At 35.1% G+C, this 27,306-nt stretch overlaps 1 protein-coding gene across 2 annotated transcripts in view; it reads right to left on the reverse strand.

Moving 5' to 3' along the window:
• Window positions 1-1,332: 1,332 nt before the first annotated feature.
• The window catches only part of Wdr72 (WD repeat domain 72), a 193,031-nt gene continuing 167,057 nt past the window's right edge, over window positions 1,333-27,306 (reverse strand). For both annotated transcript variants that reach the window (XM_026391947.2, XM_026391938.2), the window contains exons 18-19: window positions 9,289-9,393; window positions 1,333-3,422 (exon numbers count right to left, since the gene is read on the reverse strand). In XM_026391947.2, the coding sequence (XP_026247732.2) occupies window positions 3,367-3,422; window positions 9,289-9,393 (161 nt within the window). In that variant the 3' untranslated portion in view covers window positions 1,333-3,366. The remainder of the gene's footprint in view (window positions 3,423-9,288; window positions 9,394-27,306) is intronic.

A 27,306-nucleotide genomic window follows, 5' to 3' on the forward strand; every position in this document is an offset into this window, starting at 1 on the left:
TAATATCTATGAAAGTTTAATTGCTGAAAAAAGTCCATGATATCAAAATTCTAAAGATAGGTTCTAGGAAAGTCAGTAGATAGGGAGGTCAAAAGAGAAAAAGGAATTAAGGCAGGCCTCACCCTGGTCCCTGCCCTGCTAATGGGACAAATGACACCTGCCATTTTCCAGGGGTTCAAATTTTGGATGGGAGTTTCCAGTAGTGGCATGTTCTACTGGGAGACCTGTTCTTTTCTGGTTGATGTTTTTCACCTGTAGAATCCTTGTTGACCAAAGTGCTCCTGAAACCACTGCATGTGAAGTGACTTAATGTCATCTAAAAAGCATCCAACCAAGATAGTTTTAACTAATTTGATTTTACCCATTTTTTAAAATATCTAAAAACACTCAGCATTATGCAAATGTTTAAAAAGCAGTGACTTTTGCATTAAATGAAACTTCGGGCACTTTATATAGGTATATATGTGTCTGTATACACACACACACACATATGACAACATTTTGGAGCAGATAAAAGGGTTTAACGTTGCTTTTAAATAACTAAGCAATCAAAACCTATACAACATACAATTTAAAATACTATATAAGTCCATTCTGTGAAAATAAGACTTTAAAATCAATTTAAATTAATGTTTTCTGAATCTTCTTTTTAAACATATGACATAAAACAATTTTTAAAAACTCAATTATTATCACCCCAAATGCTACCATCTAAAGATAGAATGTTAACATTTAGTAAAGTGTTTTCCTATCATTTTACTAATAGGGACATGTTCCAAGTAGGCTTAACTTTGTTTCTAAAATACTAAGAGAATATTTAAGGCCTGAGGGGTGCCTCCCTAGTTGCATGTTTGTAATACTATATGTTACCTTGTATTGGAAGTGTTTTATAGTATTCAGATTGCTGTCTCTGAACCATCTCATAGAGTGCTTTTGGACCACCCCTGTGAGGAAGCTCCTCAATGCAGATAAGAAAATAAGCCTTTGAGAAGCCTGTGCTACCCGGAGACACAGCAAGAAGCTTCTCTCATAACACTAGATGCTTCCCAGATTTGTGTTTCTGTAACATCCCACATAGCCAATGTACAGCTCCCCAATAAATAAAATAATCCAGGCTTGTAAATTTGAAAATATGATATTCCTTTGGACAATGACTCTCTCTTTCTCTCTCAATTTATCTTTATCACCGAGATGATTACCAAAGAAGAACCACAAAATAATATTTTTATGAATTATGAATTGTTTATTATAATGACAAGAAGAATCAGTTTACAAACATATTCACTAATACATTTACCACAGTGGTTTACCTAAGGATAGGCATTCAAAAGGACAACCACCAGATCAAGCATCATGAGTTTTTAACTGGTACCAAGTGGTTAAGATTACTGCATGGTTAATCTAATGAATTGCATGGTAACTGCTACTTCAAGTCTCCCTACAATGAAAAGTACTAAAACATGTTAAATGTAAGTCAATATAAATAAAATAAATCATTTTAAAACAGACAAATGGATTTGTTACATCAGCATGTTTGCACATGGATATTAGGGTAGCATAATTTAATTTTCTCTACAACTCTCATTTTTAGAAATTAGGACTTCAGAGTTAATAATATTGGCCTCCAGAATTAGTAAAACTCCTACTCATTAAAGTCAAGTTTATGCCATTTCTAATTTCTGATAGCTGGTGACATCATAAAATAATCATTGGGGATTTATTATTGGTTAATTTAGACTCCTGCCAACCAAAATATACTAAGTATAGCATCTGTTAAACTTGTTGTTACTCTTGTTTGAGAAGGAGAATAATAGAATATAGGTATAAAAATAATAAATCTCATTTTCAACATACATACCAGAACTTGAGCATACAAATAGGTTTAATAATTAAAATTTCCCTTTGAGAGAACATACACTCATTTGATATTGTCATCAAAGTGTTTTTGAGAGTTCTTTTAATAGGCTTGAGAGCCACAACACAGCATGCAAGAAAATATATTCCATTGCCTAACTTACTACTTTCCTTTATTTTGAAACTTGTTAGAAGTAGATTTTTTCCAAAGTGGGGAAATGTATATGTGCAATTTTCCAAAGGATGAAAAATTTTCACTATTGTTCTTATTAACAACATGTTACAGTTTCTGAATTACAACTCAAAAGTAATTTTAAGCAGGGGCAGTACATTTTAGGAAACAAAGAGCACACACTTTAATTGGCTTTAAAGGGGTCATACTCAATTTCTGTCTGGAATATTCATCCAGGCCAAACATTAATTATAAGTCCTCAAAGACAAAGACTATTCCATTTCAGTCACAGAGTCCTCTTATCTCCCATCTCCCCTGCCTCCTGTACCCTGTACCCTGTACCCAGGCATTGGAGCTGAAGTTGGTGCTCAAAAATGTGTCTGCTAAATTGAAGGGACTTGACATTCCCTGAGATAGAACTATGTTTCATATATTTAATACTTTATTTCCATTTTTTCCTACAGATTAGGCAATATTTGTATTCATAACATATGCACATTTATAGTCTTTGATGATTTTCTATAAGTTAAGAAATTGTATAGTATAAATCACGGCAAATAAATCTGATCACTAAAGGCCTTGATAGATGAGCACTTTATGTCAATTTCTATTTATATTGCTTTGCATATTTTAGTTTTAGAATTCCTGCTAGTCAAGCTTCTTTCTGGGAAAAGAACTGTAAGAGTATATACTTAATAAGAATCAATTGTGAAGTGTTATAAGTAGATTCCCTGTTTCTAGTTCACATCTATATGGCCCAAAAGATCAACCTTTTGCTAAAGCCTCAGTGTCATTAGAAATTAACCAGGCTGTACAGTGTACTGCCATACCATGTATCACTTATTTGGGTAAATTGATGACTGTGTGAAACTGTTCATTTACTCAAAACATGCCATGCTTGGGGATGCGATTTACTGCAATGATTGGTGTCAATTAGGCATCTACTAAAACAAAATGTTCTAACCTAACAAGTCAAATTTGGTGAAGTTTTATATTAAACACATTGAAGCAACATTAAATTGAGAAGTGTTTCTTATTATATAATTCAGGGACTGAAAATATGGAAGCAAATCTAAAGCAATGTTCAATTTGTATGTGTGGGCTGGCATTCCTTGTTGGAGATATTAAGGAAAATGAGGAACATGGAATGATTTAGACAATGATTTTCTAAAAGGAAAATTCAGGTATTTTCAATTCGTTTTTACACTTTCAGGACACTCTGGTTAAAGTTTTAGTAAATTATAGACCAAGAACAACATTGCTTTTATGTGACAATAAAGCAAGGGCTTGTTTGGGGGTTTCTTGGTTTGTCCAAATCCATTGCCACAGTGAGATTCTAGTTAGCACACCTTGCAGGAGCACACCTTTGCCATCCATGAATGATGCCTTGGATCACCTAGAAATAAAACGGATATCTGGGTTACATGGTAAAAATAACAGAAAAGAAGCAAGAAGAAGGGGAAGGAGGGAGAGAGGCAGAGAAATAGGGAGGAAAGAGTAAGGGGATCAGGAAAGAAAGAAAGGATGTCATTGCCTACCATTTCTATATTTTTTTCTGTCTTGAAATAAAATATGTTGATATAATAATGAATACTCTGGTCTTATAAACTGGGCAAATACATTTTTAATCACTCACTTGATTAATAGTTTTTCTTAATTGCCAAAGAAAATGAAAATTTCCAACAAGACAAATCTGGCTTGAAATTACTAAACTTTCATAAATTCAAGCACTTAATGATTCTTAGAGAAACCCACAACTACAGTTTTAGGGTCAAATCTTTTAAATATTCATTGAAATATGGTTTGATGTATAGAATCAAAAAACATTATTTCTTATACTGCTTGAGTGATTATATTTCATGGCTAAAAAAACACATTACTTGAATTAATTTGACTATCAAATCAATTGGAGAATTGTGCCTCAATTAATGATTTTATGTTAATGAGGTGATGCTGAATAGTAACTCCTACTGCTACTATGAAAAAAAAAAATTAAAAAGCTGATGGGTTCACTTTAACTAATACTGTATCCTTAATGTATATGGGCATATGTGTGCCTGTGTGTGCTTGTGTGTGAATTAGCCTAAAATATTATATTCTTTTTAAAAAATCATTACATCAATGCTTAAATTTCCCCTCAGGTCAAATTAATCAAAATATTGATACTGTTAAACACAACAAGAAGAAGGAACATATGCACGACTACTGAAATTGTTCTTCCTCCTAGAACATTTTCTTAGCACTAGCCATAGGAAGTGTGTTCTTGGTGGCTATGATTGATGTGCTGCTCACACAGTCCGCATTTTTCTGCTTCATGCATCATCATCAGCCATCTCCAACACTCCAGTCCTGAATCTGTCCTACTTTCTGTTACCTGGTTTTTACTGGTGATTCATGAGCCACAATAGTAAAAGAAAAAAATCCACCTTGGATTTTCACAACGTATTATCTTCTGGAAAAATATGCAAAATCTAGTTTTGTTCATCAGATTCATGCAAATGTAATATTGATTGACAATGATGTATATAGATCCACACATTTAACGTGCTACATAAAAACCACTGAAATGTTCTATTAATGGCAAAATGCATACTAATTATAAACCACTTCAGAATTATGTGAAAACTCATCTGAATATGCTGTTTGGATTTCCAAGCTCACTCTTGTCACTACTCTTTGCAGCTGAAGCTACTTTTTTTTTTTTTTTTTTTTAGAGGCGGGGTGTTGGGGATTCAACCCAGGGGCACTTGACTACTGAGCTACATCCCCAGCCCTATTTTGTATTTGATTTAGAGACAGATTCTCACTGAGTTGCTTAGCACCTCTCAGTTGCTGAGGCTGGCTTTGAACTCATGATCCTCCTGCCTTAGCTTCCCAAGCTGCTGGGATTACAGACATTTGCCACCACACCCAGCTGAAGCTCCTTTTAAGTGCATGCTCCCTCATATGCTAGAAAGTAAAACCCAGTTTTCCAAACTGATAAGTGATAAAAGCTCGAGTTCTCTCATTACCACTTGCTTAAAAATTGTGAACATTACTCTTTAAAGTTTTTATTATGATGAATGTACAGATGAAGGGCAAAGAATCGTTTTTAAAAAAAATTTCTAGAGAATGAAGATTGGGCTTTAATCAATGTGCATGAAACAGTTAACAAGAAGCAAACTAGCAAAAGACTTAACTGAACTATTTTTGTGGAAACATCTTTTAGATTCAGAAGCAACCAGGCCTTAAAGAGCCAAAGAAAGACTAATGGCCCTAACATCACAAAAATAGGGAGCTGCAAGTTCATGATGTTGTCTCAGTGCTTCTATTACTAGACAGCAAAGTTATTCCCACAGGTTCCAGGAACATATAAATGCTAGTGAAGAAGCAAGTAGACTTCAGAGTCTAAGATAGAAACTTCAATCTGGGATTCACCTGTGAGTCAAAACTCTTTGCTAATGAATTATTCCAAAGAAAAGACACTACTGAGGGATACTTTCCCCAGTCTGACAAGACCTCCAGGTTCACTAGCAGGGTCAAAGTAACAGGAATGCTCTGGTCTAAAGGTGCTTTGCCAACCTTAATGGATTCCAGGCACTCACCTGGGTATACAGCTTGAACCAATAAAGAGATCACAATGGCATGATGAATAAGGTAGAGCACCCTGGAGACAAGGTGAGCAACCACTCCACAAGGCTAAATCTTGACCTACATGCAGACTGCAACCTATTTACAAATGGATCACCCTAGTCAATTCAGTGTTGGAGGAGTAATGTCAATGCAAAAAAAAAAATCTATATACTTGAATTCAAAACTCATTGTATTCAAAGACAATTCATGAAATCAATCTTACTATTAATAAAATTCTAAAATTTTTATTTTATTAATGGCATTTAACAATTATCAACATTTAAAATATCAAGTTCACCTATTTTTCTAAAATATATTTTTCTGCCCTTCAATATCCAGGATTTTCACATATGAAAATGAGTTGATACTAACAACATTGAGCTAGAAAAGCTAACATAATATGATGTTTAGAAACTCTGCATAGAAAAGACTGATTGGAAAGAATAACATGTAAAGTAATATTTTGGAACTGTGCTTGTAATGGGAAAATGATTTCCAGTTTTCATTTTCTAAATTCTGTTCAAACAACTGGTATCTTCATTTAAAATGGAGCAATAAATATAGTAGTCATTTAGCATTGCATAGATAAAACTATGTAAGGTCAATATCCATTAAAGGTGGAAGACTGACCACATTCAACTTTGTAACTAGGGGATTTTGCATGTACACTAAATGTTAAAAGGAATTTTAAATGAGTTTTGATATTTCAGTTGAAAATGTGAAGAACAATGCACTCAGATTAAAACACACTCTTTACCATACAGTGAATAATGAACAAGCTAATGCAGTTACAAGTTTAGCTACTGAAGTACTTCTACAAGTTTCCCAGATCTCACCACTTAAAAACCCAAGATTTGCCAGGTGCAGTGGTATACACCTATAATCCCAGATACTCAGGAGGCTGAGGCAGGAGAATCCCAAGTTTAAGGCCAGCCTAGAGAGAGCCTTTCTCAAAATAAAAATAAAAAGGGCTGGGGATGTGCTCAGTAACAGAATACTTGCCCAGCATGTGCAAGATTCTGGGTTGAACTCTCAATACCACAAACAACAAATATCAACAACAAACCTTAAAGCCCCCCCCCTTTTTTTTTATCAGTAAGGTGGTTAGTATTTCAAAAGTATTCACACATGGTAACTAAAGATAGCTAAACCACCAGAGAAATGCTAGCCATTAGTAGCACCTACATTTTGAATTACTTCAGAATTTGATATTCTGAAGTTCATTTTTAGACACTGAAAAGTGGACAGTCATATTGTCGTAGTTCAAGAAAGTCCCTCTATGCCACCAAATTCACATAGGAAACACAAAACTTATTTTCCTCTGTGTTCTGGTCTACCAATTTTGCCTACTGAATGCTCCTACTTCAAGAAAATGCACTCTTTCTTCAAAATCTTTCTTACTAAACAAGCAACTCTGTCAGAAGTGTCTTAATTTCTTATCACAGAATTTTATCCACACAAGGAGCAATAAATAATTCATGTCACTGCCTCTTTGTTGTGTGTCCCTGAACTGCACAGAGCTAGAAGGCTGACAGCTGTGTCAGGACAAGCACCAAAGATCTGACATGACAAGTGACTAACAAGTTTCTTTCAGTTCATAGTGAAAGAAGACAATGGCCCAAAGTGCAGAAAGAAATCCTGAAACAAAATAAAACTGCTTCTTTCTTTTTACCTAAGTGTTTGCTATGAGCTTATTTCCAACCCACAAGCCCTGGTCATTTTATAGGACTGCCCAGCCCCCTTTATTCCTCACACTCGCTTGGCCATTTACGCCTGGCCACGGATCAATATGAGCAATTCTTGGAGAAATACGATGTCTCCATGACAACCAAGCCACAAATTCTCAGTGGAAGGCAGTGAGACCAGTAGTGAACCCTCCAGAGGTTTCTAGGCCTATAAGGCAAGATGTCTTAAAATGCAGGAATGGACAGAGAAAAAAGCCAGAGTAATTCATTCTTTATTACCAGTTTAATGATGTCCCATGTATAGAACAGTACTCACTCTTTAAGTTAAGATTCTTTATCAGCACCTATATTTTCTGATTAATCTTTCTTTTTCGATATGTCCTTTGTTTGCATCAGTCAGACAGAGTATGTTACATTTGAATCTCACTACAATTCCATTCACATTAAGGGGCAAAAGGAATGGTATAAAGCTGATCTGTTCTTGTCAAAAACAATGAAACCATGAGTCAAGGTGAACACCTGACTCAGGAATTTAACTGCCTGGCAAAATGGCTAATAAGAAATGTTTTATTAAGACACTTTAAAAAATCAAGTTAGAACTAGGCAATTTTAGTTCAAACTAAAAGTAATTTTTAAAAAAACTTTTATTACAAAAATTTAACACCTACCATTACCCTCACCAGTGATCTACATTTTTCTTTTGGCTATTAGGAGAGAGGCTGAGGTTAATTTGCTCATTTAAATTTGCCATCATTGCTAGAGGTGTCGTTTCTCCCTGCAACGGAATACTGAAGTAAAAGGAGGGTGTTGAGAATGGGCACACAGCACAACAGTAGTTCATCTTCTGAGAAATCTTGGTGTAGTGGAGGGGGCTGATATACAATGCCAGAGCCACTGGGCCTATTGGGGTTCCTAGATGACTTAGGGGACCTGACATAGATTGCAGGCTGCACCTTTCACTGAAAATTAAATCTCAGTAGCTCTCCTCGGGGAAGGATCAGGGGACTGTTTGCAGCTGCCCCCTGTCAGTGAAGGCTACAAGATTTGGAAATCTCTTAACTAAGCTGACAGGCCACAGAGAGGATGAATCAAAAATATGATACATGGATCAGCACACAAAGATGTGAGAGGGTAGAGGGTACACAGTAGCCAGATAAAACAGGAAAGAGAAATATTCTGTGGGGAAGATATCTAACTCCTTCATTCATGGTAATAAGGTACCTTCTAGCATCTACTGGCTTTATAGTGATCCAAAAATGTCACTTCAACTTTTGCAAGGTTTTTTTTTCTTTTAATTAACTAGTAATTAAGACTAGGCATACTTCAAAACAAACCCAAAACAAAACCACACAAATCCATGCTCAAGTGTTTCTGGCTATATCCTTCTGGTACATCTCCGTCTGTTCTTCCCACAAAGAAAAATATAAGCACAAGTGACTTTGACATAGAGTAAATTTCATTGCAAGAGGAAGGGTTGCCATCTTCTTTTCTTTTGTTTGACAATGTCATGCTAAAATCCTCTTCCCATTGAGAGTGCTGTTTGTATTTAGAAAGGTAAATATATTTGAAAGGATGACAATTTGTTCCTCTTTTCTCTTCATCTCTCCATGTCTGCTTGACTCTTGTTAGATCTCATTATTTGAAATATTTAAAATGTCAACATTTCTCTCATTTCCCAATCTCTCTGTATGTTAACCAGTATAGCCTAAAATTGATGATAATGAACTAATAGTGTCAGCTTCCCTTCTCAGTCATGAAGCCTTTGTACTTCCTCCAACTGAATTCTTGATGAAAGAGGAAAAGATAACAGCTCCACACTGTGACCTCTGGAGGTGACCATTAATTTGACAGTGCAGCTGCTAAGAGAAAACAGCATTACAATGTCCTCTCCCCCACCCTTCCAAGGACCCCAAAGCTGTGTCAAATTTATCATTTTATACTTGACTATTTTTAAATGGCTTTCACCTGGACTCTCAGACTCTTCCAAGACACATCTGTCAGGCATGTCCTCAGCATCTTGGAAGTTTGCCGAGTTTGAGTTGCTGTCATGCTTGACCGGACTGACTGGAGCTATTAAAAAAGAGAGAGAAAAGAAAGAGAAAGAGCCATGAAAAAGTAGTAGCAAACACCATTAAAACATTTCTTTTCAGTTCTACAGATATTTCCAGGGATACTCTATGTAAACACAAATAATAAATTGAAATAAAATGTATCCTCTAAGTATTTATTGGCAGACATGTAATTAGTTGAAAAATCTATAGATGCGACTTTATCTTAGAAGAAAAATAAGTTCATGGCATCAGCTTAAAAGCTACAAAGTAACAAAGTGATGCCTTCGAAGTGGAAATCGTATTTTTAATGCATAAATCTAAAACAATATAGTCAATTAACAGCAACAGGGCATAGAGAACATCAGGCTACTCAATTAGAAAGATCAGTTCTACGATGGTGGCAAGGCTTCCTTTGGTGGTACAAATCACAGCTAATGAACACTTCATATGCATTTTGGTTCTCTTTCATTAAATAAAAATAATGGCACTAAACACACACTCAAAAAAAGTCTTTTAAAAAGTAAATCTTAATGAATACACTGAAAATGATACAGAGGGCTGGTGTTTTGAATGGAAAGCATTTAACAACTTGGGATGAAATATTGTTTACTAAGTAGGAATTATAACCAGAAACAGAAGTTAGGGAAGGAGTCCAAACTTTCTATAAACATACTATACTCACTAACTCTATTCAAGAAACTAACTCAGGTTTCTGCATTTTCCCATAACAGTTGGTCTAAATTATCTCTGTAAGTAATATATTCCCATATATCATTTGTTCTAGTAATTATCTGTCAGGGAAAAGTGGGCTTTGTCTTCATGAAGAAATTCAGTGAAAAAACAAAATAAAGCAGCCTCCAATCACACATATCATGTCCCACTTAAACCATTCTGAAGTTAAATACTATTAAACACACACACATACACACACATACACACACACACACACACGATTGAGTACAATGGAATTTTACTATTTTGCTGCAGTAATCACTACTACAGTGTCTTCAGATGTTGATAACACGTGCCATATTTGTAAGTTTTAAATGCAATAGACAAAATACACACCTATGCACATGTACACAGGCACATGCACACTCGCATGCACGCACACACAAGAATCACATAGGGAATATGTTTGTTAGCTCAGGGTTACTGTTGCTAAACCTCCATTAGAAGATGAGAGAGCAGCACTGAAGCTGGAGACCTTTGCTTCACAGTCTGGATGAGTGACACAATGGTTCCCTGCTAATCCAAGCAGCATTAGCAGTGCTCACAACTGCTGCTCTCCTCCATGAGTTTTAATGGAGCTTGAGTAACAGTGGTGATGAAAACAGGAGGACCACATAGACATACTTTAAAGGAAGCTAGTAACATAATTCTGGTCAAACAGCCCCTCCAGATCATTTTACCAGCCCTCTCAGTATATAAACAGCACTTTGTTCTATTAAAATAAAAGCAGTTTAAATTCCCTGCTTCTCTTACAGACTTTTGTCTGAGAACAATATTCAGGAAAATTATGAAATTCTTATTTTAAACAAATAACCTGATTTTTTTTCACTTCATACATTTGAATTTTCTAAAAACAACATGCAAAACCAAATACCATACCTGCTTCATTCATTTCTGTGTGACAGTACCTGGACTATAGAAAATATTCCCAAAGGAGTTGTGAAATGAATGAATGAGCAAATGAATGAAGCAGAGGTACCAGGCTAGATGTTCCTCTGACCCAAGAGAATATATGCTTTCAATTATCTTTCTGCCGGATCTGTTCAGTTGCTTGCTTAAACCCATCTGAGATCATGGATGTATATTTGCAAATGGTGATGTGGGTTAGTTAGTCTGTGATTTGGAAGAAGAGGCATACCAAGTATGGCCTAAGTAGTCACTATTCTAGCTGCCTTGAATTTAATTCTCCTCATTTTAAATCAGGTGTGGATTATTTTTGAATCCTTAGATTTCTGGGAGATGTTTAAGTGGATAGTTAAATGCATCAAAGCTGCAGAAAACTATTATATTGGTCAAAATTTTCTGGCCCATTTTAATGATTTCTATCTCTCTATATTTTACTTGTTAATTTCCTGAAAGTATTTACATTGGTATTTATAACAGGGAATCAATCATGTAGCTAAATCTTTTACTAAAAGTCAATGAAATAGTACCTCTATTTGGGCAAATGCATTATACTGTCATCCAATATATTGTTCATTCCTAATTTAACACTTTACTACATTCATTCATTTAATCATTTCTCCAGCAAATATTTATCAAGCAGCAGATATTTAAAGATTCATTCTAAACTAGAGATCTCAAGGACAAAGAGGATACATATTAGAACAATAAAGCACATGCCTACAACCATTTTTAGTGGCAATAAAGTAGACCCAGCATGAAGTGAAGTTCCAAATCTCTCAAGAAAACTAGAATTAGATGTACTTTTCAGCTGCATCATCTTCATTAAATTCACACCAGTAGGAACCATGCAGCTAATTTTGCCTTTACCTCTGGTTTTTGAGGGTGTGGTTTGTGTGAGAGTAGGGGAGTGAAAGGATTATCCTTCAGATATGTTGCTTAATTACACATAATAGCTTCCAGATTTGAAGCCGTGTTAGATTTGTCATTTTTACTGGGTAGTTCATAGAGTGTCCAATTAAATTTACTGTAGAAGAAATGACTACACTTTGCCATTTGGGAACAGCAGGCTTTGGAGAGGTTAATTACTGCCATTCTGCTCTTTGTTGTTTGTTTGATAGACTAATTCTTGCAATTGTTCTTTTGGGTGTTTCCTGCCAATGTTTCATCATTAAACTCTGACATGATGTGTGACCAAGGCTTCTCTAATGAATCATTTCAAAAATGGTGAAATCAACAAATATTGATCTAGTACTTCTTATGGGTAGAGCTCTTTGCCAGACTCTGTGGGGTAAAGAAATGAAGGCACTTTTAATGTGCCCTCATACAACTTGTGATCTAGTTGAAAGACGATGAATTTAACTAGTTAAGAAGCATTAGAAAAAATTTCCTTAGAGCAGTACACATTTTAGGAGTGCACAAGAGAATTCCTTTATAATAAGGTAGTGCAGAGGAGAAATCTGAATTAAACCCCCTTTGAGTATGTGGGAAGCCCAAGGGGAGCTCATTCCCCCAAAAGTGAACACAGGTATGATGGAAGAAATACAGCATTCTGGGGCCACAGAGTATTTGTTAATGTTGCTGCCTGCTTGGTATGTATTTTTAATGAATTCTCCTTACTTGTCTCTTTGAACCTTTCCTGAATTGCTGTTGTTGGCTAATTCTTCTCACCTGTAGATGTTAGCTATAGACAGATTTTTTTCCTTGCCCTAGATAGTCAATAATTTGATTTTTACTGATGATGGGCCCATTTATCACCGTGAGTTGTCCTTTCACTATACATATTGACTTGTATTTATCAATACCAAAGTCCATTTGTAGCTCATCACTAAAGTTCTTGGATATTTCAGTAGTTTTTGAAGGTGCATTTCAGAGCTTGGCAAAGAAATACTTTTGACATCAATAAAGGGCAAATGGTTGCTTAGGCTCATCTTTAGGTAAAATTCAAGTGTTTATTTCCTCTGTAATGGATTCTGAAATAGTCTACCTTTGGGGGGTATGGGGCTAAAAAGACAAACTCTTCTTGACAGTTCTACCACTGAAAGATGTAAGGCTATTCCATTTACTCATCACACACCTCAAAATATTGACAACTGAAAGGCCAATGTTCTAAATATCTCAGCAATATCTTTGGTAGCTAGAGAGATGTGCTTTGTATGGATGCATTTGACTACAGCACCTTTAACCAAGAGTCAAATTCTTCTAGATCCTAATAAAATGAATGGTTCTGCCAAAGACAATAGGAAATCAGTTTAAACTACATTCAGGAATGCCTTAAGAAAAACCCCAACAACAAGAAGACTCTGTGGTTAAGAAACAATATTGGTGGCAGGTCAGTGTAATGCTCCTCCACTTCCTTGTTCCTCATTCTTGCTTCAGTTAGCCTATTAAAACATCTCTCCTTCTCCTCTCATCATTTGCACAGAGATAGTATTTGCTATAAAAGATGGCTAGGTTTAGCTAGTAAATAACTCCAAGAAATACCTGCCACACTCAACAAGAGTAAAGCCACTGGGGAAAAAAATCTCCATTCTCTTTCACACATACCAGATGATCTTCTCAGGCCAAGACTGTCCAAACAGGGTCCTTGTTAAAAATTCATTATCATTTACAGTGTAAATAAAATCTGAAGCTCCAAATAATATTTTCAACACAATGACTTATGAATGATTTTTAAAAAGAGATCTCATTCATCATATGTTTTAGTCTTTTTGGAAGTAATAGGGATATTTATAGTAAAATCATTAATAAAAAGAAATGACAGCTTGAAATGTTGGTCAAATGAATGGAATAATCCACTATAGCACCATATAAAGGCCATAGAAAAATCTTAATCCCTTATTAATCAAGGGCATACAAATAATATACAGGTTACGGAGATCAGGTCTTATGGAATAAATGACCTGAATGCAAATCTACTAGTTATATGGTGTCTAGAATAGATAACTTTCTTGCTTGAATTTGGGTCTCTTCTCAATCTTAAGTAGTCACTATGAAATAAACTAAAAAGTGTCTTCCTGGAGGCTTGAAAGAAAAAAATGACATCAAATTCAGGTAGAAGAAAATACTAATGCAATATTGGCAGATTACACACATGCATACAAACATGCTCATGTGCACATGCGCATGCACACACACACACACACACACACACACACACACACACACATACAACCTGTAACACATTTCAAATTAGAGGAAGGCATAAAATTCATGAAATGACTTTAAGTGATAACACCAGATTTGTAAACAAAGTGGATGTCACTTGAACAGATCTCTAAATTCAGTTTACAAAGTGGCTTCTCTCTGGACAGATGTCTTATCAGGAAAGCATATCTAGCTAAAGAGCTGTGTACATATTACCCCTACTTTAAAGAGTATCTACTGAGATAATCAAGTCATAGGACCTCTTGATTATATCTGAATAGCAATAGCTACATCTGCATTATTCTATCTTCTGGGTGGATTGGAAACTGAAAAAATAAATCATATAGAGAAACCAAAAATTAAATTAGGATTCCCTAATGCTTCTTTAGAACTAAGTAATAACAATTTCATGGGCAATTTCAATAAAGGGGTTAACATTAGACTTATGGGTTTTACCATCTTCCTGCAATTGCAATCTGTTCTGGAGTATTATTTCCTGGGTGGTATTTTCTAGTATGAGTTGCTTTAAGGATGACATATTTCTCAACTGGTAAAGAAATGAACTTTACAAAATGCAGTAAAGAATAAGTATTATGTTGATATCCTTACCTAGATGTACAGTGTTTATTATTTTGTGTAAATAAACATGCACACAGAGGACCACCTTATTGACTAATTTGGCTAAGGAGGGAAATCTGCTTATAGGTAACTTCTCTAGGTTACAAGTGTGGCTGGATCACCCAACTAACTTGGGAGAAGATAAACATGGATGAGAAAATGGTATCAGTTGTTCTTTGATTCTTTTAAAACACTGCTTAATTCCTCTCAAATACAAAAACTTCTCTGCTAGCTGGATATTGAGAAATGAGCTGCTTTTGTAAGGCTGATAAAAGCAAACAAATGATACACCTCTGGACTTCTTCAAGGCATGAGGCAAGTACTCAGGAGACTTAAAAAATGACTGAGTTAAACTGTGAACATGGATTCCTAAGAATGAAAAAAAAAAGCAATGATTAATTTTTCTTGCTGTTTTAAGGGAAAACCTCAAAATCAGGCCTAAGGTTTATAGTTCAAACATCTCCCTAAATCTATTGCTAATGTCAGTGGGCAGTTTGCATAAGAGATCCTGTCTACCTTATTTTTTTAACAGAAAATAAAAATCTTCATTTTTTTAGCACCCAAATATATGTATTAATTTTTAAGAAATAAGGATACAAATAATTTCATTATTGAGATGAATTTAAGCATTTCCAAAATCTGGTTTTAATGTCACCTCTATTTCTGATAGTGTGACCTTGGGCATGTCATTTTATTTTCCTGGTCTTGGGTTCTTTATCCAATGAGGGAACTGGACTGGACAGCTTCTTTGATGCCCACTAGTTCTGAGAGATACAAATATTCTTCCAGCTAAGCATTCCAAGCCAGCCAACCACTCCCTCAGGATGTTACTGAACAAGACACTGAAAAGTACCCACTATAGCAGCCTTGGAAATAATGAGGACTTGTGAAGTTTTTTTATTGGTTTGTTTTGTTCTTCCTGAATTAATTAAGTTTTTCTTTCTACAGGAAGACTACCTGCTTCTTTGCTTCAGTTATTTAGCCATAAAGAGAGTCTCAACTGTTATTTGGCAAATGAATGGGACAAGGTTTGGAAGGGGTTTGGTGTTATGAAATTGTACTTTCCTCAATTCAAACCTCTTAAGAGAAGAATAATTGTAGTCCCAAATCTTTCTATTCCTTTTCTATGTAAGGATGGGGCCCATGAAGACATTTTGTTTGAGTCAAAGACAACATGAAAAAGTACTCTCATAAATTTATCTCAACTCTTCAACTGAACATAGGACATAGGACATAGGACAGAGAGAAAATGTGTAAGTTGGGAAGAGGAAAGAAAAATAACAGGGAATGATGAAGCTGCTTCCTCTATTTCTGCTGTTTCCTCATTCACCACTAGGTGTTCTAAGAGTTACCAGTGAGAAGTTCACCTCAATTTCTCTTTGTTTTCCTTCAGAGTATCATCTTCTTGGTGAACAGTATTGCAAATAGAAAGGTGGTGAGTAGATAAGCAGAAATTTTTTTTAAGTATCAAATCAAAACAACTCACAGGATTTTGGTATCTAAACATAGTAATACAGTGTGTAAATAACGAAGGGAAGCATCACTTATTATTTTGTGTATTTATCCATAAGTTGAAAGAGAATATGCAAGAAATAATCTGGTCAAATCATCAAGCTTAATACTAGCTTTCTACACTATGGAGATTACTTAAGAAATGGGATTCAGGAACATCATATTTCAAAGGACTCCTTCATCACTAAAGGAAAGCACAGGTGATGGGTCCTAAGAAAGTAGAAATTCTATAGAAGCTATCTGACTTTTCTCACAAGGACCAAATGCTATAGTGAACACAGAAATGCATTAATTTTACTTATTGTTTAGAACTTCAAGAAAATAGTAGTTTAAGGCAGGAATAATTTTCCAAAGAAGAAAACAAATAGATCCCCACAAATTGACAAATTGAGAGCATTCAGTAAAGGGAGAACTCTAGGAGGAATTTATAGTAAATTCCCAGCTTGTATTTGAAAATGTAGAAGAAGGTCAGGAAAACAAAAGACCTTTCAATCAAAAGAGCATCAAGCTAGCATTTGAAACTAGAGATAAACATGATTTCTTTATGAACATAAGATAAGGATTCACAACATAGGGCAATTTAAACGACAGCACAGTCTACAGTTATCCATATGGGAAACATTCTTCTCCTGAATCAGTGGGAGAAGAAACTGTCAAACTGCACCAGCATTGGAATCTGTAAGAGCAGCAATTTTTCTACAGGGGGAACCTAAGACAAGACCATCAGTGTGGGGAGAAGGGTTGGCAGGCAGTCTCAAATTCCCAGCTGATAGCTGTCTCTATCTCAGGGGAAAACGTTTGATTCAGATGGTTAGTCAAGTGTCAGAGCTCTCTCATCTCCCAGATAGGAAATGGAAAATAAGGAAATCAAATTATCTAGACTATGCCTTCATTTTCTAGTCCTTTGTCAACATTAGGAAGGATGCAAGGAAGAAAAGGCCTAAGTTACCATGTTTTGTACCATTAGGCTTACTCTGAAGGTGATTTATTTTTATTTGAATGACATTGAAATGGTATGTTAGTATACTTGAGAACTTACTGAAACTGAATGGAAGACATGCTTGGATGCTAATAACAGGCGTTAACTACTGTATTACAATGTAACAGGAGCAAGCTTCACTCTCTTACAGTCCACACCCAGACAAGCTTTTGCACTAGACATGGGAAGCAGAGGCGGTTACCACCATTCACTGTTTTATAGGGCTTTATATGTCAAATGTAGCCAGCATTCAAAATATTGATTTTTCTGGGCAATAAATAACAGAAATCCTAAAGCTATGTCTTGCATAATGCTCAGTACATTGGACTAACATCTCTGAAACACAGTTACCTGAAACATAGAAATGACCTTGATGAATTGTAGAGAGTTTTATTTTGATACTAGATAATCCAGTGATATCTATAAATAAAAATTAATAGAAACACAACCAAAGAAAGCAAAACATTTAAGAGAAAACATCCATGTAAATTAAGAGAAACTAGTAAAAGAAACTAGTAATCTAAGGAGACTTACAGTAAATTAAGTTCAATATAAAAGAGACATTATCATGATAGAAGACCTAAGAAATAGTAAACAAAAGTTAAGAAACACATATACATTTCTAGATAAGACGGTTCCCTAGATTAGTATAAACTACTACTCTTAATATATTTTTACAAATTGTTTGGCAGAATACATGGTAAAATCACTAGGACACGAAGGGTTCTTGAGTTGTGAAACATTGGGCTGATCAGATATGCTGTTGAAAACAAATGTAAGGCAGAATCAGTGAAAGTAAATGTTAAACACATATCTTGGTATAGTTAAGTTCTGGGCCGTTTGAGCTACCATTTGCTATGTATTACAAAAAAAAAATAAGCAAACTTCTCAAGAGGATGATACTTTAGGAATGGGATGAACAACACCATAAAATATCAAACAAAAAAAAAGCAAAACTAAACCCAAGGGAGGCCATGAGGTATCTGCACTTGGAGCACTGCATGTGTCTCTAGTCCTTCTTGTCCATTGTCCTTGTTGGATAAAATGAAGAGGACCAAAACCAAAATCTAAGAGGAATAGGAGGAGAAGAGTTTGTCAATATGAGAAAACTCAGGACCGAGGCTCCAGTCTGAAAGTAAATCTGAAGAATGTGAATACTACTTGTAAAATTGCTGAAAAGTAATAGATGGCTCTAATGTTATTTCCTCACCTCCAGTTCCTCCAACCACCATGACTATATTCTCTCCCTACTTCCTATTATCAGTCACTCCTCCATTTTAATAGCCTGAAAATAGATATTTCTTCTTTGAGACATTTTTCAAACTGAGACCTGTCATATCTCTAAAACAAAGGTCCAATCTTCTTGTTCATATGTACAAAAAAAACCTCAGAATGATCTCTATTCATTCAGCAATTCCTCACTGGAGGCTACCCTCTCTCAAACCTTCCCAGCTTTGATATCAAGTACTTTAGCAGGATAAGAGCTGAAGTATGCCCGGGTATGCCATTTATTTTCTGTATCTGTGTCTTACTGTAAATACCCAGTTACCATGTATCCTTTCTCATCTGACTCTCAGTTCTTTGCTTACTAAAATATCACTGTTAAAGATTTAGCTCAAATTCCACGTTTCTATGAATCTTCAAACCTACAAACTAATATTTCTTTCTCTTCTTTTGCTTGATAGTACTTTATCTGACTGTATCACACTTCTAATTCCATTCTTTGGATCTTATATTTGATTACCCCAGTAGGGCACTGTTAATAAGAAAGCAAGATATTTCACATCTGAAAATTGTGAAGTTAATGTTATGAGGACAACTTTGCCTCTTTATTATGGAACCTCTGATGCTACATTCAAACTGAGGTGGTAAAATCAAGGGCCTGACTCAATATGTACATAAACACATAAATTTAATGCATCTAGAGCTCATGGGACAGCTTCTTTATGGGCAATAATGACCAAGGAAGTCGACTTTCTATGCATTTCTGTGGTGTTTGTATAGACACTAGATGGACAATATTAAGCAAGATTTCTAGGCCAAAACATCATTTATACAAATTAACTTCTGACCCTTCAAAGACTTAAAATAAGTGCTGCACACTGCAAAAGATTGTATCTATACCTTACAACAGAAGGGAAAATTCACTGATTTCTACTCTCTTTTCCTTACCCTCGTAAATCACAAAACTAAATTTCCCCCAGAGATTTCACTTTTCAAACTCAATGTACAGGCATAAAACAAATTTTGTTCTCATAGGACAACCCATTTTTGTTTCATTAGTTCAAGAAAAGGGTCACTCAATTTTTAAAGCATTTGGTTTGATCTTTGCTATGATTCATGCTATCTAACATCCACAGACTCACTATGTACTGAAATGTCTCTTATATATAAAATGTGTCTCCATGGACCCTGTAATGGTGGTACCTTCATGAAATGTAGTCAAAAGCAATGGTACAGGCACAAGAGTCTAGGCAAGACAATCAGAAATTTTAAAAAAAAAACCTTAATTAATATTTAAGCAATTATTGTTTTGTCCAAGTTCCTATTCCAAGATAGTTTTTTTTTCCTTCCAATGAAAGGCAAAAACTTCCCCAGGGATATAGGAGAGAAGTCTCCTAAAAATTCTACCCAAATATGAGGCCTAAATTTATTCTCATTCTATTTTTAACATTTTTATTCTATGTTCAACAATCTCATTGATATTTCATTCTATAGAAAGGTGATAAAACTTTTATTAATATAATAAAAGAAAAAATAAATGAAGATGATTTGTCATAATTTAACTATATAAAATGAATTCTTGTGATCTTAATGCAAGAACAGACTATGATCTCTAAAAGAATACTGAATTATGGAAACATGAGTTTTACATAATAGAACCATTTACACTTACCATTTAATCATGTTAAATAATAATTCTGATGGCTTGGGGCTGATGTGCTTTTTGTCTCTAAATTCTTTACAGTGAATGGTTATTTCAAAAGGATTTTTTTTTTTTCATTCTATTGCTTTGCTATTGAGGGACTTCTTCTCTCCTCTAATGGCCCAAATTCTATTTCCCATGCTGGGTATCTACAGGGAACCGTGATCATCAGCCTTTGCATAGAACCTCCTTCTCTTCATGAATTAAAGATCACATAGATTTATTCCTCAAAAACAAACAGGGAGAGGAGATTTAGATTAAGCTCTTTTTGCCAAATTATGGTTATTTTGTTTTTAAACCCTAAAGATCTTAGACTGGAGGGTCAAACCAAGCACAGCACAGTTGGATCCTACACGACGGCAGCTCAACCAGGAGGAAGCAGTTATTTCCTGGGCATTTGTCTTATTTCCCACAGTAAGGAAGTTATCCAACTTAGAGGCATTCAGTATAGCTAAAGGAGGGAGATAAACAAAAATGCTTTACAAGTCCATTTCATTGATAAATCTAAAACAGATCAAATTGGGCTTCTTCCAAGACTAAACAGCACCCCAAATCCCCTTATCCTGTGAAACAGTATCAGAGATTCCAACCCACATATGGCAAAACACCCGGGCCTCCAGTCAGCCAGCTAGTTATCCATGGAAGTGGCTCAAGGCTGACACTCAGATTGACTGGTTCACACTAATTTACTTCACACAGATTCCATTTATCTCCTAGAAGATCCCCTGGCAGCAGCTTATAATGGCATATCCTAGGATGCCTGCCTGCATGCGTTTTTAAAGCAGCAGTGCTTGATAAATCTGAGTCCAGAAAACAGTTCACAGATTGAGGAGTAGGTGCAATCAGAAAACATCAAGAGGCACAGCTGGGACTTGGTAGCTTGCTTGACTGGTTGGAGCAGCTGAGCATTAACTGTGTCTGCTTTTCTGCTTGCTGCTCACTATTACTGGGGCCAAAAGAGCCACCTCCTTTTTCCTTTACCACTTACCCTCCAAAAAAGAAGAAAAAAGAAGAAGAAGAAGGAAGGAAGGAAGGAAGGAAGGAAGGAAGGAAGGAAGGAAGGAAGGAAGGAAGGAAGGAAGGAAGGAAGGAGAGGGGTGTGGGGTGTGTGTGTGTGTGTGTACATGCCACAATCCAAGTAGCAAATATAGCTATAGAGAAAGCTAATTTGAACATTTAACCTTTGCTCTTTAAATACAACCATATAACTGATCTTGGCAAATTACAGCTGATAGCTCTTAAGTTAAGATGCTTGATAGCTGGACTAGGTAAAATATAGTTGGAAAAAGAAAGCAAAAGAGAACTCCAACTTATTTTATTCACTTTCAACAATGAGGTCAGAAGAGTTAGTTGAGACTTTGTGATTGTAGGGCTAACTGGTCACCATTGGAAGAAAATGAACTCTGCATCTACCAGAGAGGTCAGGGAAAGACACCATAAGGCTTAAAATTTACCAAGTGAATAAATGGAGGATGAATGTGTGAACAGATAGTTCACTCTTCATTGGACATTTTAGAAATGTGGTGAACCACTGGTATCCAAAGGCAGAGGGAACTGAGACCTTTTAATGGTACTGAAGCTAACAGTGTTAAACAATAGCAAGGCAGTGACACATCTACCAAAGCAGTGACAAGGCACATTCAGTACTTCCAAGGTTAAACACTGGGCTGCGTTGCTGGTTGATGGAAAAAAGGTAAGATTAAGGCATTTGCATGAGCCTTGACATGATCGTGTTGTCTGCCTGCTGCCTCAAGCTTTGAAAACCAGCTGGGATCATCTTCTTATAAGCTCCATCTTAAAGATGTCCAGGCAGTCCACAATCCAATTAAACAGAGGTAAATAGGAGGAAGAATTTTGCTGACCACCATCATCAGGTTTTTTTCTTAATGAAAAATGGCATAATTGCAGGTTACACAGCTCCTTAATCTCACATTAAATCTAATAGATTGCTGACTTATACTGAGCATAGCAGTCCTGGCTTTCTATATCGGTGTGCTTAATTTTAGGTCATTATCCTTTATTATGTGACTTGTAATCCTTAAAGCCCATGATTGTGTCTGGATATTTGGCAAGGATTGTACTTGGTAATATGGGGATTGTACTTCTAAGAGTGACGGTTTAATTGAATGATATAGTTTAATTAGATGTTTAAAGAATTACATATATTGCTTTCCTTTTTTTAATTGGCCAGTTTATAATAAGTGTTTTCTTCAACATTGTTTAAGATCATTATTCAGTTTTAGGGCTTGTGCTGAAAAGGACAAGTTTATTCACAAAAGAGACAAGTAGCTTTTTGTCATGGAAATTTTAAAATATGATATTAAAATACCCAATTCAAATAACATCCTGGCTCATCCTCAATCCAGGTGACCTTGATCAAGTTATTAACCTATCTGTGCCCAAGTTTCCTCATCTGCAAAATTGTAATAAGACGGTGGCTACCAGATGAAGAGAACTGTTATAATCAAATGAGTTAAAACACAGAAACTGCTTAAACTAATGGCTGGAATGCAGAAGGTCTAAATAAAGCCAATGCTGTTACAATTTTTTTTTTAATCTGTCTTTGTCTAGAAATGCATGCAGACGGCATAAGATGTCCAGTCTTTGGATCAAACCATTTGTTTTTAAATTTTACGAGCAACAGAGTAGCACTTAAAATTTCTCTGACCTAGTAATCCAACCTATATTTTAAATAGTTATATTATCTTTATCTTCATTTAAGATCATAGAAATCTAGTGTTAGCAGCCTTTCTGACTTTAACAGTGTAAGGAGGCATATGGTTTTATATCCCTTTCATGATATCTGTAGCCAAATAAATGCTGCCTAGAGTCATCTGTAACTCTCCTCCTTTTTCCTATCTTGAGTGCTATATATGGAAGAAAATAAAAATGGTGTCTGATAATGTTGACCAGATAACAAGAGATCTCACTGAAAAGCTATTTCAAATAGCTTCCTCTTGCTGACAAACTAAATGGAAATTAAGTGGAATGGAAATGATGACATGTTGATGTCCTTTAGGAAATAAAACCCTCACCTGTATGAGGAAATTGATTTGGGTTTGGAAGTTTAAGTCATTGTGTATGCACAACAGAGTTTCATATCATAGATATGATAAGATTATAACCTCTTAAATGAACAGCTATTACTTTTTATATTTGAAAGAAAAAAAAACAACCTTGTAAAACATCACTTATACACGGCCCTTTATCTTTGGCATTTTTTACTGGTTTCCATCCACACATTTGGTTTTAAGAAATACTAGTATTGAAATTGAAAGTTCAACCCAGCTCAACCCCACCAAAAGTGAAAGCATTATTGGAGTGTGGTCATTTGGTGAAAAATACACAGAAGAGTGGCTTATGGGTTAATGACATAACATCTCTCTTTTCCTTGAACACCCAGGTAAAACTTGGGTGAGGCAGAAAGCATACTTATATGCATCCAAATAATCCTAAATTTAAAAAACATTGTTGATCTATATTTATTATGAAAGTTTTTTTAAAGAAGGTGTTATTTAAAACTACTTTTATATCCAATTCTGGTCATCATTAAAAACATCTTGTTTGACCTAGATACTTCTTTACTTGTTCCCTTGCCTCTATAAGCACTGCAGATCACAAAATCAATCAAATCACTGCATGCTTCTGATTCCTTTGTAAAAACAGCTGAAAAAAACTGGATCATAGACTTGGTGGTTGCAAGGTCTTAGCAAGTGTATTAAGTAATGCTCTTGCTCTTGATCTTTACAACACATGGCATAGTTTATAAAAATTATATAAAGGAAAGAATTAGAACATAAAAAATAAACTTCCCAAATGTTCCTTTGTCCCCCAAAAAAGTCAGAGAAAAAGAGATATTTTGAGAAAAATTTTTTAAAAAACAGATCATATAGTAAAAAATGTATATGATTTCATATGTGTGTGTACAAACTTAGCGACACATGTTTTTCTTTTTTTTCCAACAAATGTTAATGGACTTCATTCTCCAATTAGAAGAAAATATGGCAAGATTGCTATCAAAGTTAAACCTAACACTATGTTGGAGAAAAGAAACATACAAACCACAAAGAGGAAATATTAAACCTAAAAGAATAGACAGGACATTAATAAAAAGAAAAAAAGAAGTGGTCACAATGTTATTGAACATGGTGAAATATATACCAAAAGGATTAAATAAAAATACCAATAAGAATATTTTGTAATATTAATAGCTATAATTCCCAAAGAAGGATTTTCGATGACTAATAATATGCACCTATGAGTTACTTTAATAAAGCAGAGATCATCAAAAATGCAAAGAGAAACAAGAACTAATAATATATAACTTTAGCATAGATAACTCTCTTAATCTAAGACAGATAATGGAGATAAAATATTGATAAATATGTAAAAAACCTACACAAGAAGCTAGATCTAATGACTTTGAATGCCAAAAATAGACAGAATTCATTTGGTTTTAAGTTTTAGCACATAAAACATTCACCAAAATTGGCCATATTTTAACTCCAAACTATCCCCCTCCAATATTCTAAGAAATACAACTTGCATAGACAACTTTTTCTTGATCACAATGCAATAATATTAGAAATCAATAAGACTATCAAACCAAAAAAAGATTTTCTACCTGGAAATTTCAAAATACATCAATAAATAACTCCTGCTTTAAAAGGAAAATTCAATATAAAATTGCAGAAAATTTTCATAATTGTATAATGAAAATATAATATACCAGGAATAATTCATACAATGAATTCAGTGGAGAAAGGACATCATAAAGCATTCAAAAACTAATTAATAAATGTAAAAATGGGCTGGGTGCAGTGGTGCACACCTGTAATCCCAGCAACTTGGGAGGCTGAGGCAGGAGGATCTCGACTTCAAAGCTAGCGATTAAGGGAGACCCTCAGCAACTCACTGAGACTTTAGCTCTAAATAAAATACAAAAAAGGGGTGAGGATATAGCTTAGTGGTTGAGTACCCCTGATTCAATCTGCCCCACCCCCAAAAAAACTAGAAATAAATTAAATAGTGAACTCAAAAAGCTGGAAAACCATAACATCAACAAAAAGAAACCAAGAGGAAAGGATTAATAAATACAATGTTAGAAAGCAGGAAAATCAGAGAATTTAAGAAAGATATATGCAAGGTCCTTTTAATAAAATAATCAACAAAACTAACCAACTACTAGTAAATCTAATCAAGAAGTAAAAGAAAAATTCACAAATAAAGTTAAGAAAAAAAGGGATGGAAGTAACTATTAATAAGAAGAAAACTTTAAAATCATAAGAGATTACAGTATTCAACTCTGTACAGATTATTTTGAAAGTTTAGACTAAGTAGTTTTGTGGAAAAATGTGTAGTGATAACAAGGTTAAGGTTACCATATTAGAAAAATGAGTGTGGAAAGTTATTTAACAAAATTCAGCACCCATTTATATAAAAATACTTAAAGAAAATATGACTGCTGGATATTTATTTGACAAAGTACATATGTGAGCTCCCAAACCAGCATCCTACTTAATTTAGAAATACCCCTAATTTTCCCATCAAAACAAGGAAAACAACAGAATGTCAACTATTTCTAACTATTGTTTAAAACTGTGTTGAAAGTATTCACCAATTCATGCAACCACTCTGAAAAGGAATATGGAGATTTCTCAGAAAATTTGGAATGGATCCACCGTTTGACCCAGTTATCCCACTTCTCAGCCTATGTGCCAAAGAATTAAAATCAGCATACTAATCAGTGTGTAGCCATATCAATATTTATAGCAGCTCAATTCACAATAGCTAAGCTATGGAAATAACCTAGGTGCCTTTCAACAGATGAATGGATAAAGTAAATATGGTGCATACACACAACGGAATACTACTCAGACATAAAGAAAAATGAAATTGTGGCATTTGCTGATAAATGGCTTTTTTTAGTGGATGGAACTGGAGACTATCATGCTAAGTGAAATAAGCCAATTCTATAAAACCAAAGGCTAAATGTTCTCTCTGATATGCAGATGCTGACTTACAATAGGCAAAGGAGGATGTTCATGAAATTGAACATGGAAGACTGTACACACACAGACACACACACACACACACACACACACACCAGGGATTGAACCCTGCAATGTTTAAACTACTGAGCCACATTTCTGGCCCTTTTTATGTTTTTAATCTGAGACAGCATGTTGCTTAATTGCTTAGGGCCTCCCTAAATTGCTGAAGCTGTTTTTGAACTTGCAATCCTCCTGCCCCAGCCTCCTGAGCTGCTGGAACTACAGGTGTGTGTCACCATGCATGACCTATAATATTTTTTTTTAAAAATTAAGAATTTCCCTAAATCTATATGAGGAAAACTCTAAAGCAACCTTATAAGATGCAAAAGTAAATTGAACCAGTGGCAAGATATGGAACAACTTTGAGCAAGTAATTGTGTTAACTCTCAGAATTCATTAGTGTGACATAATGAAATCAAACAAACAAATCAAAAACAAGTTCAAAGATGTGGTCATAGAAATTCTGTTCTACAAAAGAAGCAGGACCTTAGATATGAACTCATGATTCAGTATCCAATACAATATATTTGGTCTCCCAATGATTATTATTATTGCGTGAGAAAATAGATAAAAAATAATATATGTGTGTGGTATACAAAAAATATTAAAAAGTAGAGTGGGTATTTTCAGCAAGAAGTTGAGAACTGATTTGTTAGAAAGGAATTACATGGCACATACTGGTAATTCCAGCAACTCAGGAGGCTGAGGCAGGAGGACTGTAAGTTCAAAGCCAGCCTCAGCAACTTAGTGAGGCTCTAAGCAGCTTACAAGACCCTGTCTCAGAGTGAAACCAAAAGAAGAGAAAAAAAGAAAGAAAGAAAGAAAGAAAGAAAGAAAGAAAGAAAGGGAGGGAGGGAGGGAGGAAGGAAGGAAAGAAGGAAGGAAGGAAGGAAGGAAGGAAGGAAGGAAGGAAGGAACGAACGAAGGAAGAGGGATGTGGCTTAGCAGTTAAGCATCCCTGGGTTCAATACCTGATACCAAAAAGAAATGAGCTACATGAATATTTCATGTCCCAATGTTGCAAAATAATTAAAGAATTACTATTATAATCTCATACATTCC

This window comes from Urocitellus parryii, chromosome 6 (assembly GCF_045843805.1).
Source record: "Urocitellus parryii isolate mUroPar1 chromosome 6, mUroPar1.hap1, whole genome shotgun sequence".
Classification (NCBI taxonomy): domain Eukaryota; kingdom Metazoa; phylum Chordata; class Mammalia; order Rodentia; family Sciuridae; genus Urocitellus; species Urocitellus parryii.